The following is a 20,490-nucleotide window of genomic DNA, read 5'->3' as shown; positions in this document are numbered from 1 at the left end:
ACATACATTTTGTATTAATTCAATATATCGCCCAGCCTCTACTCTGCTGTGACCTCAGAGATAATAAGCAGGCCCTTGCCTGGCGGGGTATGTTGTCTCGTATCAGGGCTTTGCAGGTGTGCATGTTAAACAGTTCTGGAGCCTTGAGATGCTGTGAACCTGATTCTCAGGTCGATCTAGAGAGAAGAGCCTCGAGATGCTGTGAACCTGATTCTCAGGTTGATCTAGAGAGAAGAGCCTCGTACCGCAGCAGTCCATAGTCAACACACACAAGGATTCTCTCATGATCCAATTCCCCTCCCATCTAAACAAACATCGTTGACTTCCGTGACCTGACAGCCAATCTCTTGCGTGTAAGAAGAGCTTCTCAGTTCTGCTTCTACTGATAGCGATGGTGTTTTGTTTCAGCTGGTGCGTGCATTGGTTGTTTTGATGTATCACCATCTACACTGGGACTAACCATAGAGAGGCCCAGGATCCTTCCTTATGATCCTAAACACCTATTGGGAAAGAGATGGGGGTAGTTTGTCAAGTGATGAGTGAGACCTGGCTGTATAGACTGGGGGGCTCCTTGGGAGGAGTTTTTGGGTTGAGTGCTCTGGGAGGGTAAGATTTCAGAGGCCACAGTCCTTACAAGGTCTGGGCGGCCGTTTTCAATCAGGAGAGCTGCGTATTGATTAGAGCTGTGCTTCGTTTTGCCGCCATCAGTCTTGCGCCCCGGACTGGCTGGCGGACAGAAGTGCTTACTCTGGACTTTTCTCTTTTCTCCACGCTCCCCTCTCCACCCAATAATGAAAACCCAGCCTCTGGAGCTCACCTGCACCACACAGCAGGACAATAAATACATCTAGCATGGGGAGGCGGGGCATAAACGGTAGCAGGGTTTTGGACAGGCTGATGGAGCACAGAGCCTGGCCCTGCGTGACTGAACCTGAGGATATGGAGGGGCATACAGTAGGTTTACCTGTTGTAACCCCTGCACTCCTCTCACTGCACCTAATGGACAGGCTTTCAGGGGCTGAGGGTGATGGGGAGAGGTGGTCTGGTGTTAAATAAGGGTGCACCGTTGCTTTTTGTGGCAGTGTTCCATCTCCCGTCTAAAAGCGAGGTTGAATTCCCAGTTTGTACTTCTAAATAATTCAATCCACCTGATTTTATTTTAAATTCTCACAACGCTCCTCCTCTTCTGGCCTGCGTATCGTTGCTTCGGGTAGCAGCACTTAAAATGCGTTCTCGTCATCCATATATTTATAAAGAACAACCAGAGAATCCCTGTTGCGCCCCGTCGCCGGCATTACCCAACGAGCGTTCGCAGTGAGCTTTGAAGAGAATGTTGAAGTGTGTGTGTGGATATGTTTTTGTCTGAGTCAGAGATGGAGGGTGAGCGGGGAGGGTAATCAAAGAACCAATGTTTTGCCATCCCAGTTTTTAACCATAGTCACTGACACGAGAGAAACGGCAACCTCTTCACATGGGTTTGAGTGTCGGTTGACACACATTGTTGGAAACACGTGCGCACACACACACACACACTTGCGAGCAGCCCCCCCAGTTAAACAACAGTATGACGATTACCTTCAGAACAAACACTTACGCCAGGGCAGCCGGCAGCACTCGGCGACGGGTAGAAAAATGAGTCTCTTAACCCTGGTCACGAATGACTGGGAGGGAGGGAAGGAGCGGCCCCATTCACACCAATCATTGCCTGCAGCCTCATAGATGTTTGAATGGCAATTAGTCAGTAGCTTGAATTATGAAAGATGACATCAGAAGTGGTGCAGCTGAGATGCAGATAATTAGATTTTTTTTTTTTAAAGCTCGCCGGCATTAAGATGTCATATACCTCCCGCCATATCGGATGGCCTCCTGCGCATGACGTGGCGACGGGATGAAAGCCAGTGCGTAGCACGCTCAGTCCAGATTAGTTTAGTCACAGCCATACAGTACACGTATGCAAACTAGAAGGGATCTACGTTCAGCAGCAGTACTACAGGCACCTGAACCAGTCGTTGTCTTGGTGCTGCTCGTACCATCCCCCACCACTCTGAGTCTAGTAATGTTCTGAATGTTTGGTATACTTCCATTCATTTAAAAAAACAGGCACAGGGCTGCCTGCAGGTTGAGACTTGAGGCTTGTACATGTTCTGGAGATACACACCTTTCCATAGAGGGGGTCATGTTAGTGTGTAGCTCAAACTGTTCGGAAGCTACAGTCAGAGGTTGGCAGATCGGCGGTACCGACTTCAGACGTGTCCCGTGACACTTGTGGGGATCGTAGATCAAAACCACCAAAATGTTCGTGATACTCTGGGGGGGAAAAAGGCATTGCTTCTTATGCTGGGCTTCTTTCACAAGTGATTTATATATAAGTGATAGGCTAATCTTGTCTTATACTAAATAATCGAATTCCCCTTTATCGCAGCGGGGAAAAAATACATCTATGCACTTAAATAGCAAATAGAGGATGCTTTTCCCGTGGTTCATTTTCATGCCAGGTTATACTCTTGTTGTAAAGATAAGCAATGTGCTTAATATTAGGAAAGTTGAGAAATAAATATAGTAGACCTAACCTATAGAAAGATGATGTTATCCTCTTTTTAGTAGAGGCCAGCACTCTTTTTTTTTTATCCCGCAATTGCATAGCCTATAGAAATGGGCTCTCATGAAGTGTTTGATTTAGATTTTAGACTACATTTGCATTGCGTGATTAGAGGAACAATAGAGTGCTGAGTACCAGGCAGTTAGCAACTTTGGTAGGCTACTAATAACCACCAGCAGCAGCATCAGAGCTTGGAGACGCCAAATTACAGTGACTAAACGGTCACATGGAATTTGACTGCCTTCATGACTCGTGACCGCCGGTGTGGCGGTGATACGGTCCCCGCAACAGTCCTAGGTGAGTCACATTTCCATAGGGTGGTCATATTAGTTTGTAGTCCAAACCAGTCGGATGCTACAGACGTTTTCGTGAGAAGCCCAATTTTCGAGATGTCTCACGGTCTGACCAACACCGCTGTGGTCTCTGCCTCCTTTCACCACAGATGCGGAAGGCCACCGTTTGGCGGATGCGGTGGATTGAGATGCAGCCCATGCAAAAAAAACACATCTCTATCTTAAACAGACAGATTTTGTTTTTTTATTTATTATGCAAATTCGATTTCCGTCGGGCCCTAGATATTGACTCGAGGGTTAATGCATTCACTGTGCTAAAATGCAAAACCAAGACTTGGTGTATTGCAAGCTACATTAAGTTTTCCCACTTTCACCTACAGTGTGTTTGTCTTTTGTAAGTGGCTATATGTTCTATGTGCTGTGACACTCTTGGACATGTTTTTGAGGAACAATAAGTCCCATTGCAGACTGGACGACCACAGGCTTTGGTCAGCATTGTTCAAAAACACTTATGTATTTCCTGTTTTTTAAGAACATTTTAACACCCTCCCACAGTTTTTATGCATATTGTAAACATTTTCACAACCCTCAGCGTGCAGTCTTATCATGCCGTGCTCGTCTTAGGCGATGCCCGGGGCAGGAGACTGCATTGCTTTTATACAGTGGCACTTGAATTACGCAGCGTCTCATTTGTATTCATACCCTGTATGGACAGTGAATGATGAATGAATCAAGAAAAAGCATTTCTTGAGTATGGCCACCTGTTAGGGCCTTCTTCTCACAAAGCGGACATCTCTGGTCTTGGAAAAACATTCCCAAAATCGTCACTTAGTACTTCTGTCACTAGCTTGCTCTACTAGCCTACTGTATTCAGCTCCAGATGGATCCCAAAGTAACAAGCTGTCTCCCCCTCCCAATTGTAATGCAGGCCAGTCCACAGTACACGGATGGTACAGTACGGAACACTGTGTCTGCTACTGGAGCAATGGGCCTTTCCCATTCAACAGTAGCTCCTTAGGACTAACCAGTCCTCAATTCAAGTTGCTGTTGTCCTATTAATAAACTATGGTGCTACTCGGCACGGTCTGCGAATGGCAGTCAGGAGCGCTTTGAGAACTATGGGCCTTTGAAGAAGAACAATGAACAATGGGCCTTTGTGTGTGAACCAGTGATAGAGGTGCCACTATACTGTCATGATGGTACGATGTCTCTTAAAGTCACGACAGTCTGAACTGTTGGCTAATTTTAGATGTGAAGTTTGAAGTCGGCTGCAGTCACTGGTGGGAACCATTGACTGCAGCCGGTAGGTTCAGTGACTAGGTGAATGTGAGATTGAAACTGAGTTAAGAGAGCAAGCAGACAAGATGGAGGGAGCGAGAGAGGAGAGTGCCAGCACTAGCACTGCAGTGACTAACACCGTTGGTGTTTTGTGTGTGGTCTGTTATGCGCTCACTGTTAACTAGCAGATTAGCTTTATATAGCAGTTTTCGCTGTCGGTCATCCTGATTTTCTTGATGAATGTCTGTTGGCATTACACCTGGAGCATTGAAATCGATAGGTTACTTATTTCCAATATCTATTGTTGACGAACACAGTTCAGTCCGTTTGTGTGCTCTTGGCTGTTTTGGTTGGTCCCTTGATGTGTGCTCATTGCATCGTTTCCATCTGGTTCCTACTGGGGTGTCCCTGTGTGCTCCTGTGGCTGAGGCCAAGTAAGAATCGCGATATTATTGTATCTTGAGGTCCCTGACAATTCCCAGCCGCCCCACCCCCACACAAACAGGTCTACGTGTTTGTTGATATTGCCTGTGGTGTTATCAGTGGAACTACTGTACTGGAACTTACGGCTGTCCTCCAGTTCCCCTTTATGGGGAAGTTGGCCCTTTAATCTACTTCAACATGCCCCGTGCCCTGCGTTGCTACCTTTGCCCTCAGAGTAGTCAAAATCGGGTGTTGACTCGTTGGGGCACGTGCAGGGCGGTCAAAAGCGCGTGTCGTTGGGGCACGTGCAGGGCGGTCAAAAGCGTGTGTCGTTGGGGCACGTGCAGGGCGGTCAAAAGCGCGTGTCGTTGGGGCACGTGCAGGGCGGTCAAAAGCGCGTGTCGTTGGGGCACGTGCAGGGCGGTCAAAAGCGCGTGTCGTTGGGGCACGTGCAGGGCGGTCAAAAGCGCGTGTCGTTGGGGCACGTGCAGGGCGGTCAAAAGCGGGTGTCGTTGGGGCACGTGCAGGGTGGTCAAAAGCGCGTGTCGTTGGGGCACGTGCAGGGCGGTCAAAAGCGCGCGTCGTTGGGGCACGTGCAGGGCGGTCAAAAGCGCGTGTCGTTGGGGCACGTGCAGGGCGGTCAAAAGCGCGCGTCGTTGGGGCACGTGCAGGGCGGTCAAAAGCGCGCGTCGTTGGGGCACGTGCAGGGCGGTCAAAAGCGCGCGTCGTTGGGGCACGTGCAGGGCGGTCAAAAGCGCGTGTCGTTGGGGCACGTGCAGGGCGGTCAAAAGCGAGTGTCGTTGGGGCACGTGCAGGGCGGTCAAAAGCGCGTGTCGTTGGGGCACGTGCAGGGCGGTCAAAAGCGGGTGTCGTTGCGGCACGTGCAGGGCGGTCAAAAGCGGGTGTCGTTGGGGCACGTGCAGGGCATGAAGAGGTACTGTAGTTGGTCTCCAGTGTTCCCCCTCTCCATTCCCTGCACTTCACACCTCATTAAACCAGTAAGTAGGAGATTTCCTTATGAGGCTCATACAGCATCAGCAACAAGCTTAGGACTTCATTTTACAAGGGAGGACCAGCTGTATTATGTCTCCTTTTGAATTTGTTCCAACAGACCTAGAACTCACATCCACACTGCTTTGCTCGTTTGACTGCAAAATCAGCTTCGCCGTGTCCAGGCATGTGGTATGCAAACCCAAATTCAGAGACGCCCTCTGTTCCCACAGAATATGCTTTGACCGAGCTGACCTCGATAGCACCTGCAGTCACAGGCTTTTATTTTGTTAGCGTACATCATGATATCAGGGCCCACTCTGCCCCGGGCTCCACAAGCCACTTGTCGTGTTCACTCACACCAAGTGACACCGCCAGTATCCACTTTGGGATTGTGTTCAGGTGCTCATTGCTTCTGCTTCCTCTCTTCACCTACTTGAATTGAGCAACCCAGCACCCACCAACCAGCCTTGTCTGTCAATTTCACTTGGAGATTCAGGCCTCGAAAGCAGCAAGCCCCTTTCTTTCTCTGGCCAGTTGATGTATAATTTAAAGTATCTCCTCCAGTGCTAATTATTGTTTTTGTGCCAGGGGAACTGTGTGCCTGTGTATTTTATTTGTGCCAGGGGAACTGTGTACCTGTGTATTTTATTTGTGCCAGGGGAACTGTGTACCTGTGTATTTTTTTTTGTGCCAGGGGAACTGTGTACCTGTGTATTTTATTTGTGCCAGGGGAACTGTGTACCTGTGTATTTTATTTGTGCCAGGGGAACTGTGTGCCTGTGTATTTTATTTGTGCCAGGGGAACTGTGTGCCTGTGTATTTTATTTGTGCCAGGGGAACTGTGTGCCTGTTTTTTTTTTTGTGCCAGGGGAACTGTGTACCTGTGTATTTTATTTGTGCCAGGGGAACTGTGTACCTGTGTATTTTATTTGTGCCAGGGGAAATGTGTGCCTGTTTTTTTTTTTGTGCCAGGGGAACTGTGTGCCTGTGTATTTTATTTGTGCCAGGGGAACTGTGTGCCTGTTTTTTTATTTGTGCCAGGGGAACTGTGTGCCTGTGTATTTTATTTGTGCCAGGGGAACTGTGTGCCTGTGTATTTTATTTGTGCCAGGGGAACTGTGTGCCTGTTTTTTTTTTTGTGCCAGGGGAACTGTGTACCTGTGTATTTTATTTGTGCCAGGGGAACTGTGTGCCTGTTTTTTTTTTTGTGCCAGGGGAACTGTGTACCTGTGTATTTTTTTTTTGTGCCAGGGGAACTGTGTACCTGTGTATTTTTTTTGTGCCAGGGGAACTGTGTGCCTGTGTATTTTATTTGTGCCAGGGGAACTGTGTGCCTGTGTATTTTATTTGTGCCAGGGGAACTGTGTGCCTGTGTATTTTATTTGTGCCAGGGGAAATGTGTGCCTGTGTATTATATTTGTGCCAGGGGAACTGTGTACCTGTGTATTTTATTTGTGCCAGGGGAACTGTGTACCTGTGTATTTTATTTGTGCCAGGGGAACTGTGTACCTGTGTATTTTATTTGTGCCAGGGGAACTGTGTACCTGTGTATTTTATTTGTGCCAGGGGAACTGTGTGCCTGTGTATTTTATTTGTGCCAGGGGAACTGTGTACCTTGTTGTTTTTGTGTGTGTTGTCAGTTTGGCTCGAAGAGGGCTTGCCTGCCCCTTCACCTGGACACCCAGGTTGATGTTGTCTTTGTGGATCACAGTATGGCTGTGATATGCGCCATGCCACTGTCTGCTGGTTCTCCAGGAGTAGCTCGCCCCTGTGTGTTTTGCATTGTGGTGGTGGCCGACTGCCAAGCAGAAATGGGCTTTCAGGAAGGGAGGGGAAGGGTGTTGCTGCACATGATGGAGATGTGTCTTTAGTGTAGAGAATGTGCTTTATTGGAGCCTATATGGTAATCGACATTAAGGTGAACAAAATTCCAACCAGACATGATGGAAGCTATTCTAATTGAATTTTGTCATGTTGCACCATCCTGTTGGCTAATCACACTGGTTGTACTGACAACATAGTCAGAAACGTTCGTCTCAGAACCCAGGCCAGAACCAAATTTCACATCTGATGACTTAAGTCTGTCACGAATGAGAGCGGCATCAAACCGAAACTGCACTTATCTCGCCAGTTCATGTTTTGAGAGAAACCTTTTAACCAGAACTCAGTACTAGTCAGTTCCTAGACGTTTTTCCCGTTCTAGGTCTGGGAAAAGAGATGTGACAGGACACGGTGTTGTCAGACTGATGTCTTCATCCGGGGTTTGGCTGAATGCAGCATTCCGTTGCCTCCGCCTTGAATGCCATGCGTTTGTCCTCCCCTTACCAGCCTCTTCCTGTTTAACAATGTGTGCCTAATTTCCTTTAAAGCATAATCTAATAATGTCAAGTTGGGAGCTCTAGTCAATCCTCTAATGCACTGTTTATTTCCCAGCAGTTGGGTCTCGGCTCAATTGAGTGTTCCATGTTTGTTTTATTGATTCCCATCGCTCTGTTGTAGCTAATGCATTTTCATTGAGCAGGAATCTACTGTCAAACTTTGACGTCCTGGCACTTTCACTATAATTTTGCTTTTGCGGCCTTCCGTTATTGGATTTGCTCTGCCTAGTTTGTCCTTTGACTAAGAGGCAAAGATAATTCCATCAATTGACTTTTTACTTACATTAGCTTTTCCTTATAGCTTGGCCTCGGCTGCACTGTTTTTGGAGATGATTATTGGGATCACGTAACGGTGCAAAAATGAATTTGGCCCTATGGTCTGACCCTCATTATTTTACACTGACATTCCCTCCTAAATCGATGACCATTCAACACAGCTGTTCTTATCTACTGGCCCCCGGGGAGTTCTCATTGGACCTCTTCCTCTTTTTAATATGCAGTTTAATTTAAGGCATGATTTGTATTCTCTGAAGTGTCTTATGTTTCTTTTGAAAGCTGTCCCAAATGTCCGCTTCCATGAGATCTAGTTTGTGGCTGGTTGTTCAATAACTTCTTCATTTGTTTAAAATCCCCAGTCAGTGTTTGCTTACTGTGGCTGTAACCTTGAGGCAGCATTGCAACGTCGTCGCTCTCGCGGTTAATGACTCCCATAGAGAGGGACTGTCTCAGATGAAAAGTAGGGTAGCAATGGGTAATAACTAACCCACAGTGGTCTCTGGCTGAATGGAGAAACGGGTCTACAGTCGAAGCCAAAGGCACTGAGAACATTTGTATTCTCTGCTTCAAGGCTAATTTGTTTTGTAAATGTATTCCTTTATTTGCAGTGTGAAATTTGCATTGTCCGGGGAGGGTAGTTGTGTGTGTTCACTTAGTTTCTGTGCTGCCGGCTTTTACCCAACGTTCTGTCATTAGGGATGCATTATGTGTTGTCTTGTTCACAGCTTTCTCAATCTCTAATGGTCTTATTACGATGGAAGCAGGCATTTTTGAAGTGTACTTCACTAAGTACCTGGGGAGAAAATGATCCGAGTGGAGGGTTCCTCGGAGGGAGAACTGTTGAGAATAAGATGTGCTTCTTTTGGCGGTCCCACTCCGTAGTGTGGGCTACATAAGGTTACGAGGCCTATTTTCTGTTTTGAAATAGAAAAACCTGTATGCGTTTTTGTCCTTGGAACTGGTTGTGCTTCCTCTCCCTCACTCTCTCCCCTCGTCGCCCTGGCATTCCGGTCCATCCGGTCTGTCCTGTTGGAGGAGCGCTATGCTGTGCCCGGTGGGCAGTGCATTACAGGTTTGACAGCTACACTGAGGTGTGAACAACGCTTCCTCTCTCTCATGCCTGACGGAGCATTATGCAATCACTTGGCTCTTCCCAGACTGGGAGACAACAGGACTGTCTGCATCTCAATTTCTGCACGGAGAGACATTTGCCTTTTGAAATCTCACTTCTCCTTTAACGAGAAACATGTTGTTCCTCATATGCATAGCTAATGAGGCGCCCTAGACTCAAGTCTGCTTTGATCTAACCTGTCCCCAGTACAGTCGGTGGACACCTCAGTGTCTAGCTGGCTTTTGTTCACACTTCACAGGCACTGTGGCGTTTGGTCCATGATCAGATCAGCTGTCAGTCGGTGGCGTCTCTGACAGACGGCTGTCAAAGCCACACATGGCAACAGTGCATTAGGTCTACAGATCGTTTAGCTGGAGAACCTTAATAATTCACTTCCTCTGTAATGGCTGTGGAGCTTGTGCTTTTAACCAGGCAGAAGCACCTCATATAGGCTCTGGGGCTTGGGGGGAGGGGGGGGTGCTATAAAAGAGAGTGGTTCTGGAATCATGGGTGTCCTTTCCAGTTAAGGGATGGGGGGGGGGGGGGGGGTGGAGAGTATTAGTGCGTCTTCACTCCCTGTCTCATCTGTTCTTTTGAGGGGAAGGTGGTGCCCAAGACCACTAGAGAGGGAGAAAATGGCCTTGATACATTTGATACTCCCACTTGTCAGGATACAGGAAAGATATTGACTAACAGTGTTCTTCCTGAACCCAAAGATGGGCCTAGGCTGTGGGGGAGAAAGTCATCCTCACACTGAAGCTCTTACCCTGTGTTTCACCCAGACTGCCATTTTAAGGAAGATGAAAGAATTGTGCTTTCAGAGTACAGGTGACCTTGTGCTGGGGGAAACAGGGAGGCTTGTTCTGCCTGCTGACCCTGTCTACCAAGGTCTCCCATCCTTGCTCTATCTTCTCTCTGGTCATGTGAGTTCATAGGGCCTTGGTGAGCAGAGCACAGTGCATTGAAATGACTTGGCCTTGCCTGCTGCGCTGCCTCCTCCGCCTCCTCAGTCTACATCTGAACAAGCGATAACTGGGCCCATAAATCTGGTGTTAGCAGCCTCTTCTCCCCAGAGGCAGCGCTTTATAACTGGCTAATCATCGACTGTCCACCTTGGAGGGAAGAAATGAAACTCATTACAGGACTGGTGCACCCTGCATTTTGGCCCGTTGACCCATGTAATACTTTCCTTTGTCCCCCGTGAGACCTTAGCTTGCGTTCAACAGCTTTTTTTGGTGCGCCGTTGCTTTTGAAGTTTGCAAAGAGCTTTTGTAATTATTTTCTGCACCTCCGACTGGATGATATTATATTATGGTTCATGGCCTTGATTTGAATTTATATTATACACTTGAAAGACTTAAGACTTCAAAGTTAAAGAAAGGAAAATAATTTTCCACAACCTGATTTGTGCTGTCGTAGATGTGTGAGCAGTATGGTTGTTTCACTGATTTGTACTGTGGTAGAGGTGAACGGTATCGTTGATTTTGTTTCGCTCCCCATGCGTTAGATGTGGACTACATCTTCATTTACTGACCTTGGGCGTTATGCACAAGCCATCTTTGCAGTGGACTTGAAGAACATTTTCCCCCTAGCCGACTAAACTCAGCATCTTGTCTGGGCGGACTGGAGCGCCACCGCATAGATACATTTTTTTTTTTTTAAAGACAGATTTTAGCACCCAAAGAGTAGCCCGAAGTTATACAGAACAATGTCTCCAATTTATGTGACGTCGGAGCTCCAGTCCTCCCACACTAGTCGCCTCAACTCCATCGTAAAACGTTGAGTTGGATCGTTGAATTTCCCCCAGGGTTTAGTCTGCTGGTTTACGGCATTAGGCTACAGTTTACATGTCTAGTCTCCTGAGGTGTTCCGGTGTTGTCTAAATGTCAGCTAAAAAGCCATATATTTACACGTTGTACACATGGCTCTGAATTTCTTCTAATTCTGTCTGTTCATCTCTCTCTACAGTTTGGTAGGGACGAGAGGAGGGTAGACAGCAGGACCATCTACGTAGGCCACCGGCCCTGTCCCGCCACCGAAGCTTTAACCCCCCCCAAGTTCTGTGACAACAGGATTGTCTCTTCCAAGGTAAGATATACTGCCATGTTTTACACCGTCGACCTGTGGTCTGCACAACACCGTAAAACGAGTGGACGTTTCGTACCATGCTTGTATATTTTCATGCTCCTCCCCAATGGAAGGCCACATTTGCTCGTGGGACCCATCCTCTGCTCGCTCGACCACTCTGCGCTCTCAACTCAGTGTTGGCTTGCGCAGTGATGTTTCATCTTGGTGGACGACCCTCTCTCCCTCCACCTCTTGAATTCTATTTGTCTTCTTCTCTAGCACCCTCTCTTTTTCCCCTCCTCCCACTGCCTCCCCGCATGCTCCCCGCGTTATTTGTCTGTCAGGAGAGCTCTGTCTGTGGTGGTGAAATACACTGCTACTATTGATGTACCAGCAGGCAGGGGTCAAGCTGTCCCTCTGGTTCTCTGATGAGCCCCCCTAAATCCCCCCCCCGTCAGGGCTAAAGGTGTGGGTCTGAGAAGGAGGGCTGGCTGTGGGTTTAGATTCATGTATATGAGGATGCAGTGGAAGAGCGAGAAAGGGAAGAAGGGGATTTTTCTAGTGGTGCAGAGGGTCCCACTGGGGATGGGCCAATCAATGTCTCTCGTTCTCCAGTGTGACCGTGTAAACAGTCGTTAATTACCCTGGCTGTGGTGTTTACACTTCTACCATGCACCTGCTTCCCATGATCCTTTTCCTTACAACTCCCTTGCCGTTCCTTCTCTCTCCTCTCCCTGTACTATGTTCCCTCACTCTCCCCTCCTCCCTTATTCCCCTCCCTCACTCTCTCCTGCCCTCCCCCCTCACGCTCCTCCTCTTATTACTTCTCCCTCACTCTCTCTTCTCTCTGGCTAAATGAAATGGTCCCTTTCTGCTACCATTTGCATTTCAGCACTCTCTCTCTGTCTCCATGCAAATACGTTCCACTACACTCCCTTCTCAACAATGGTGTGTGTCACTGTTTTCCTCCACCTGCTTTAGCCTGTTGTGTGGTTCAAGTTGCCCCCGGGGTGTTGTTGGGCTGTCTCGCGGGGATTTGGTAACAGAAGAGTGTCTCGTTCAGCTACTGTGTGGAGTATCCGCAGTCATGCCCACTTAAAAGAAAGAGCGAAAAAAGTAGGATCTGCCGCCAATTTAAGGTAATCGGCTCTCCTTTCAGGGCTGGGCAAATTTAAGGAGAGTCGTCGCTAGTCCGAATCAATGGAATATTTGCAGGCCCCCCAGGGACAGAGGGAAGACCTGCTCCCTGGGTCTCAGGTGGTTGAGGGCAGCACCAACTCAGTGGGAAAACACACACACACAGAGGATGGAACTGATTAATACGTCCTACTAGTAAAGAGGTTGAAAAACAGGGATGCCAGAACTGTAAAATAGTGGTTTACAGAGACCCAGGATCCAGTGGGTAGGCCTAAATAGTTTTTTTCATTCTCATGTAATTTCATTGGTGCCTTCTCTCTCTCTCTTTGTCTTTCCAGTACACGGTGTGGAACTTTCTGCCAAAGAATCTGTTTGAGCAGTTCAGAAGAATCGCCAATTTCTACTTCCTCATCATCTTTTTGGTGCAGGTGAGTTGTGTTTATGCGTCTGTGACTCGTTTGTATGTTGAATATGTGTTAATGTTAAAATGGCTCGTTGGGTATTGTAGAGGGAAACAGAAGACCCATACGTGTTCCTGAGAGTCTAATCTTTGAGTGATGCGGTCAAAATGTGTAGCTTAGACCGTTCAAAAGATGGTGCAATATTTGCAGGAAGAAAACAGAAACCTCATATTGCAACCACATCTTGCAGCTACCAGAGGTTACTGACATAACCCTGGCTCTATGAACCAATACAATTCTCCCCCCCCCCCCCCATTATCTCTCGATGCCTAGTTTGGGAAACGCTGCTATAGCTTGTTCTCCATCTTTTTTAATAGTGAGCCAACATGTTTTCAGCACTTTTTTATTTTATTTCCCAGACTGATTTTAAAATGACATTTCTCATGCTCTTTCGTCTCTGCAGCAGGCATATAGTAACTAATATGTTTGGAACCTCAAGTCTCAATCAAATCACAGTATTGAATCGCAATACATATAGAATTGTGAGCATCACCATGCATATCATATCGGCATCGAAGTATGGTGCTTTATCGTATTGTGATGTCCCTGGCAAATCCAAGCCCTAGTATGTTAGCCAAACCCAGCCCTGATATGCATTTTTTTTTTTTCATACCAAACAATATCACACACACACACACACACACACACACACACACACACACACACACACACACACACACACACAAGTGAAGTTGGAAGTTTACATACACCTTAGCCAAATACATTTAAACTCAGTTTTTCACAATTCCTGACATTTAATCCTAGTAAAAATTCCCTCTCTTAGGTCAGTTAGGATCACCACTTTATTTTTAGAATGTGAAATGTCAGTATAATTATTTATTTCATCTTTTATTTCTTTCATCACATTCCCAGTGGGTCAGAAGTTTACATACACTCAATTAGTATTTGGTAGCATTGCCTTTAAATTGATTAACATGGGTCAAATGTTTCGGGCAGCCTTCCACAAGCTTCCCACAATAAGTTGGGTGAATTTTGGCCCATTCCTCCTGACAGAGCTGGTGTAACGGAGTTAGGTTTGTAGGCCTCCTTGCTTGCACACGCATTTTCAGTTCTGCCCACAAATGTTCTATAGGATTGATGTCAGGGCTTTGTGATGGCCACTGCAATACCTTGACTTCGTTGTCCTTAAGCCATTTTGCTACAACTTTGGAAGTATGGTTCAGTTGCTTCAATATACCCACATAATTGTCCTTCCTCATGACGCCATCTATTTTGTGAAGTGCACTAGCCCCTCCTGCAGCAAAGCACCACCACGACATGATTCTGCCACCGTTGGGATGGTGTTCTTCGGCTTGCAAGCATTCCCCTTTTTCCTCCAAACATAAAGATGTTCATTATGGCCAAACAGTTCTATTTTTGTTTCATCAGACATTTCTCCAAAAAGTACGATCTTTGTCCCCGTGTGCAGTGGCTTCTTCCTTGCTGAGTGGCCTTTCAGGTTATGTCGACATTGGACTCGTTTTACTGTGGGTACTTTTTTTTTTACTGTGGGTACGTTTTACTGTGAACACTTATTTTAACTTAATATAATACATTAAAAAAATCTATTTAGTCTCAAATAAATAATGAAACATGTTTGGTTTAAATAATGCAAAAACAAAGTGTTGGAGGAGAAAGTGCAATATGTGCCATGTAAAAATGCTAACGTTTTAAGTTCCTTGCTCATAACATGAGAACTTATGGAAGATGCTGGTTCCTTTTAATATGAGTCTTCAATATTCCCAGTTAAGAAGTTTTAGGTTGTAGTTATTATAGGACTATTTCTCTCTCTACCATTTGTATTTCATATACCTTTGACTATTGGATGTTCTTATAGGCACTTTAGTATTGCCAGCCTAATCTCGGGAGTTGATAGGCTTGAAGTCATAAACAGCGCAATGCTTGAAGCACAGCGAAGAGTTGCTGGCAAACGCAGGAAAGTGCGGTATGAATGAATGCTTACGAACGTGCTGCTGCCTACCACCGCTCAGCCAGACTGCTCTATCGAATATCAAATTAGAGACTTAATGATAATATAATTAACTCACAGAAATATGAGCCGTAGGTCATTAATATGGTCAAATCAGGAAACTATGATTTAGAAAACAAAACGTTTATTTTTTCAGTGAAATGCCGAACCGTTAAGTATTTTATCTAACGGGTGGCATCCATCAGTCTAAATATTCCTGTTACATTGCACAACCTTCAATGTTATGTCATAATGATGTACAATTCTGGCAAATTAATTACGGTCTTTGTTAGGAAGAAACAGGCTGCAACGAGCCAGGTGGCCCAAACTGCTGCATTATACCCTGACTCTGCTTGCACAGAATGCAAGAGAAGTGACACAATTTCCCTAGTTAAAATAAATTAATGTTAGCAGGCAATATTAACTAAACATGCAGGTTTAAAAATATATACTGATGTATTGATTTTAAGAAAGGCATTAATGTTTATGGTTAGGTACACATTGGTGCAACGACAGTGCTTTTATTCACGAATGCGCTTGTTAAATCACCTGTTTGGCGAAGTAGGCTGTGATTCAATGATAAATTAACAGGCACCGCATCGATTATATGCAACGCCGGACAAGCTAGATAAACTAGTAATATCATCAACCATGTGTAGTTAATTAGTGATTATGTTAAGATTGATTGTTTTTTATAAGATAAGTTTGATGCTAGCTAGCAACTTACCTTGGCTCCTTGCTGCAGTCTCGTAACAGGTGGTCAGCCTGCCACAGTCTCCTCGTGGAGTGCAATGTAATCGTTCATAATCAGTGTCCAAAACTGCCGATTACCGATTGTTATGGAAACTTGAAATCGGCCCTAATTAATCGGCCATTCAGATTAATCGGTCGACCTGTAATCTACAGGTACACCTCCAATTGACATCATTTATCTGAAGCTTCTAAAGCCATGACATCATTTTCTGGAATTTTCCAAGCTGTTTAAAGGCACAGTCAACTCAGTGTATGTAAACTTTTGACCCACCGGAATTGTGATAGTGAAATAATCTATAAACAATTTTTGGGAAAATTACATGTGTCATGCACAAAGTAGATGTCCTAACCGACTTGCCAAAACTATAGTTTGTTAACAAGAAATCTGTGGAGTGGTTGACAAACGAGTTTTAGACTCCAACCAAAGTATGTAAACTTACGACTTCAACTGTGTTGTGTGTGTGTGTGTGTGTGTGTGTATATATATATATATATATATATATATATATATATTCAAAGTATTCAGACCCCTTGACGTTTTCCACATTTTGTTACGTTACAGCCTTATTTTAAAATGTGTGTGTATATGATTTTTGTTTGGGTCTAGCTATGTATTTGTCACTGAATGTGTGTTTGTAGTACGTGTGAAACAGTCAATTTGACTTCCTGTGGTCAGGCCTGTGTGTATTTGCATGTCAGCCTCTGTATGTGTTTGCGAGTTTAACCTATTTATGGCAGGTGTGAAACCGTGTGTGTGGGTAAGCCTCTCCTCCGCTGCTCAGTGGAACGTGTGAGTGGGCTGAGAGAGTGAGGGCTGAGCCAGAGTCAAAGCACTGGGTGACATGTTTATCTGTTGGGTCAGTGCTCACAGCTGGACCACACCATTCCCACCCTGTGCGGGGCAACAAGCGGATCCATCCAGTTTTCAGGGGAAATGGGGAGAGCCTGAGCAACTTCTGATTTTGTCAGAAGTGAACTTTTCCAGAAAGAAAAACGGATCTCAGAAGTGTTTCACCTCTGCTGCGTTAGGTCACTTTGTTTCTCTACCTCTCCTCCACATCTCTTCTATAAGGCCAAAAGATCTGCCCAGCGATGATTTTTTTTTAAATTGAATTTTCTTTCTCTCCCCCATCGCTCTCCCTCTAACTCAAGGAGATGGAAACGAATCACCTCTCTCTATAACAACCGTAACCTAAACTAAAGGTCTAAACAGCATGTCCCCGGTGTAATCTGGCTCAGCATATTGAGCGTTAGGGAGATTCTTCTGGGAGATGAATAGCTGGATGGATGACATTCTGAGAGCATAAGATCATGGAGTGGCTGGCTGGTATAAATAGAGTAGCCTACCAGTAGTCATCATGCTCGTGTCAGAACTGGTATGGCACTAGTCTAGAAACCTCATGGTAGGGCTGGGCGATATCGTTTGCACTATTTCAAATGCCCGTATCAAGGATTTTTTCCCCGCTTTTCTGAGCGTTTCCCTGCTTGTTCTCATGTTTTTTTGGTATCTCCTTCAGTGCTGTGTTTACCTTCCCATTTACACCAGAGATCAGTATATAATGACCTAGTGCTCATTTCTCCGCCCTAACAATGGGAGTCCTTGTACCAAAGGTGGGATAGCAAGCGACAAGCTTAGGTTCAAAATAAGTCCATAGAAAGGCTTTGTCATGAGAGTGAAACCTCTCGCTTCGCCACCGCCTCTCTGTTTACACACACACACACACACACACACACACCAAGCCCCTCCCCTGCCACTCACACAACAAAGATGAGAGATCACTTCTTCCTCTCTGACAAGTGGTTTCAACTCGCTATTTGCATTTGAGGTTTTGTCCAACAGAATTGGTCACAGGGACACCGAAACACATTGACAGGATTTTTACTAGAATTGAGGAGAAGTTAACCTTTCTAACAATGTTTCTCAACTTCTCAAGTTATGACTCCCGAGTGGCACAGCGGTTTAAGGCACTGCTTCACAGTGCTTGAGGTGTCACTACAGCCCCGGATTCTCTCACAACCGGCCGTTGCTGTTGAGTGAGACCGTTGAGCGAGACAATTGGCCCAGTGGCGTGTGGTTTAGGGGAGGGTTTGGCTGGTCGGGATGTCCTTGTCCCATCACGCTCTGGCGACTCCTTGTGGCGCGCCGGTTGTACTGTGTTTCCTCTGACATTGGTGTGGTTGGCTTCCGGGTTAAGCGATCAGTGTGTCAAGAAGCAGTGCGGCTTGACAGGGTCGTGTTTCGGAGGACGTATGGCTCTCGGCCTTTGTCTCTCCCGAGTCCGTACAGTAGTTGCAGTGATGGGACAAGACTAACTACCAATTGGATATCACGAAATTGGGGGGAAAAAGGGGTAAAAGTACCAACAAAAAATGGTACCGTCAATGAACATTGATTCTCGTAAATGAAAGGGAATCTTCACCACTAGACTCTATTTGAGTGTTTTTCCGGTCTCCCTGCTTAATTTTGAGTGAGGTGTTTCAGACATTATATACTATAGCTGTAGTTGAAAAAAAAAATGTAGTGCCGGGAGACTACAACCAATGACGTCATTGGTTGATTGAGCCTGCTGTGATCTAAAAATTTACGGAGACGTTTGTAGCTATTATTGCGGCTTTTTGTATTTCGCCGATTGCGCGATCACACAAGTAGATATATGGTTGTTTTAGTTCAATAGAGCCGTTGGTCTTGTTTCAACGATGTTCCTATCTTCCGGGACATTGCAGGATCTCTAGGCTGACTCATTTCCCCTGGCTTTGTAAGACTACAGCCAGACAGGAGCCATCATTTCTTTCTTCGACTCACCCTTGAAGGCAGGCTTTTCAAAACAGGGGCGTTACTGGTTCACTGGAGCTATGTTAACCGTGCACTGTCTTTCCGAGACTGCTAAATAATTATCTACAATGGCTGCTTCCGCTTTCCAAGAAGAGCTGGACGGCGAAACCATTTTTGAATGTTCTTTTACGTATAGACCTATGTATTTGAGCCGGAATACACTGAAGACGTGTTGAGACTGCAAGAGAAATGATTTCGAGACCAGCTGGACCAGGACTCAGGAGGGTAAATGACAAACAAGTTGTTTTGCTGTCGGTAGCTAGCTAGCACTATAAGCTCTCTTTTAACCAAGGCAGTGTTGTTCAGCACAGTACAATATGGTGATCGTTTCGGACATAACAGGGCATGGTGATGAAAAAAACACACACTTATTCCCAAACAAATAAAAGCAAAAACAAATGTATATGAATAGCTAGGCTTATGCTAGGTAGCTGTGTTTTTTGTTATACCTAAAATGTACTTTAGTGTAACGTTATAGCTTGCTAGCTAACTAGCTTAGCTAGCCTCAGTGCCTCTCATTATGAGCAAAACTGGCTAAATGTTTTGATGACTCACATTAGTCTTGGATTAACTATACCTGTGTTGTAGCTAGCTAACGTGTGTCTGCGATGTCTCATTCTACACCATGCTGCTACAGTAGGAATACAGACAGTACACAATGATTGCCCATGAATGTGTAATATCGTTTGCATTTTCTCTCAGACCATACTGCTTGGATACGAAGAGGTTGAATCTCAAGAGATGTGAAAGGTCCCGTAACAATCTCCCCTTGTATCAAAGTGACTCCGAACACTTCACTGCACCACCCAAACACATCATACCCAAGAATTCCCTTTGTAGAACTCTAGTATTTATTATAAGTGTTATTGGCATATTTTTATTCTACTGTACATGTCATACATTGCCATAACTGTTCCTGCGTACTGCTGTGTAAACCCATCGGTCTCCAGAGCAAATAACCTTTGTCTTGAATATAAGCCATGTCCATTTATGTGCTATATTGACAGACTAATCTACTGTTTTTATTGAAACATGTTTACTTGGCAACCAATTAGTTTAAATGATACAACAACTCCCTGCATCATTTGTATTAGCAGATTGAAGCTAGTTTATCCAAATGCATTTAATGAAGACCACAATGAGTTGATCAATAAGTTGAAGTCAACACTATAGGTTTCTGATGAAGCTGGAATCATTTAGTCACTTGTCAGTACTAATAAAAAATATATTAAACACTGTTATATACATATTTACGACAGCTAGCAATATCTAGACCACAATGCAGTTGTGAGCATACTTGGCATTGTATATTATACTACAACATCAGTCTAGATGAATATGGATGTTGTTGGTTGAATGTTCTTCATCTGGTGGGGAATGGCAGCTGGTTTAGCAGGTTTTGGTGATTTTGGGTTTGGGGAACTGTGGCTCTGGCTCCTTGTAGACCACCGTCTGGCCCTTTCTGCACTCCACAGCCAGGTGGACAAGCCTCTTGTCCACTTTCTTCACCACCCACTGCTTCAACCTCTTGCAGAAGATTTTTGTACAGTAAGTCTCATGGAAAGACATAAAGACTGGTCATGAGGATGTGTAACCATACAATGAACCAAAAAGGATACTGTGGAATGGTATGTGTTTTGTCACACTCTGAATCAATGGGGCTTTGAGATGGGCTTTTAGCAAATATGTGAAGTTTGAGCAGCACTTGTCTTGTTTTTAGTGTATTGGTGATTTTTGTTTTCTCAACAAGGTATTCTGCTTTCATAAATAACTTTTGGCTGTCCTGGCTTGTTTCAAGTCCGATGTTGAGCTTTAGCTTTTTCCAGGCGGAAACCTTTCATCCAATGGGTTTACAGGCTCTGTACTACTAAAGCTTATGTCAAGGTCAGCAGCAGCAGCATGGTTAGTCTGTAGGACAC

General features: G+C 45.3%; 1 protein-coding gene across 7 annotated transcripts in view; it reads left to right on the top strand.

The window, feature by feature from the left end:
* The window catches only part of LOC129827689 (phospholipid-transporting ATPase IG-like), a 76,846-nt gene that overhangs the window by 3,647 nt on the left and 52,709 nt on the right, over window positions 1-20,490 (top strand). For all 7 annotated transcript variants that reach the window (XM_055888761.1, XM_055888760.1, XM_055888755.1 and 4 more), the window contains exons 2-3: window positions 11,320-11,439; window positions 12,894-12,983. In XM_055888761.1, the coding sequence (XP_055744736.1) occupies window positions 11,320-11,439; window positions 12,894-12,983 (210 nt within the window). The remainder of the gene's footprint in view (window positions 1-11,319; window positions 11,440-12,893; window positions 12,984-20,490) is intronic.

Source organism: Salvelinus fontinalis, chromosome 29 (assembly GCF_029448725.1).
Source record: "Salvelinus fontinalis isolate EN_2023a chromosome 29, ASM2944872v1, whole genome shotgun sequence".
Classification (NCBI taxonomy): domain Eukaryota; kingdom Metazoa; phylum Chordata; class Actinopteri; order Salmoniformes; family Salmonidae; genus Salvelinus; species Salvelinus fontinalis.
The sequence above is the reverse complement of the archived record's forward strand: the minus strand, read 5'-3'. Positions and strand labels throughout refer to the sequence as shown.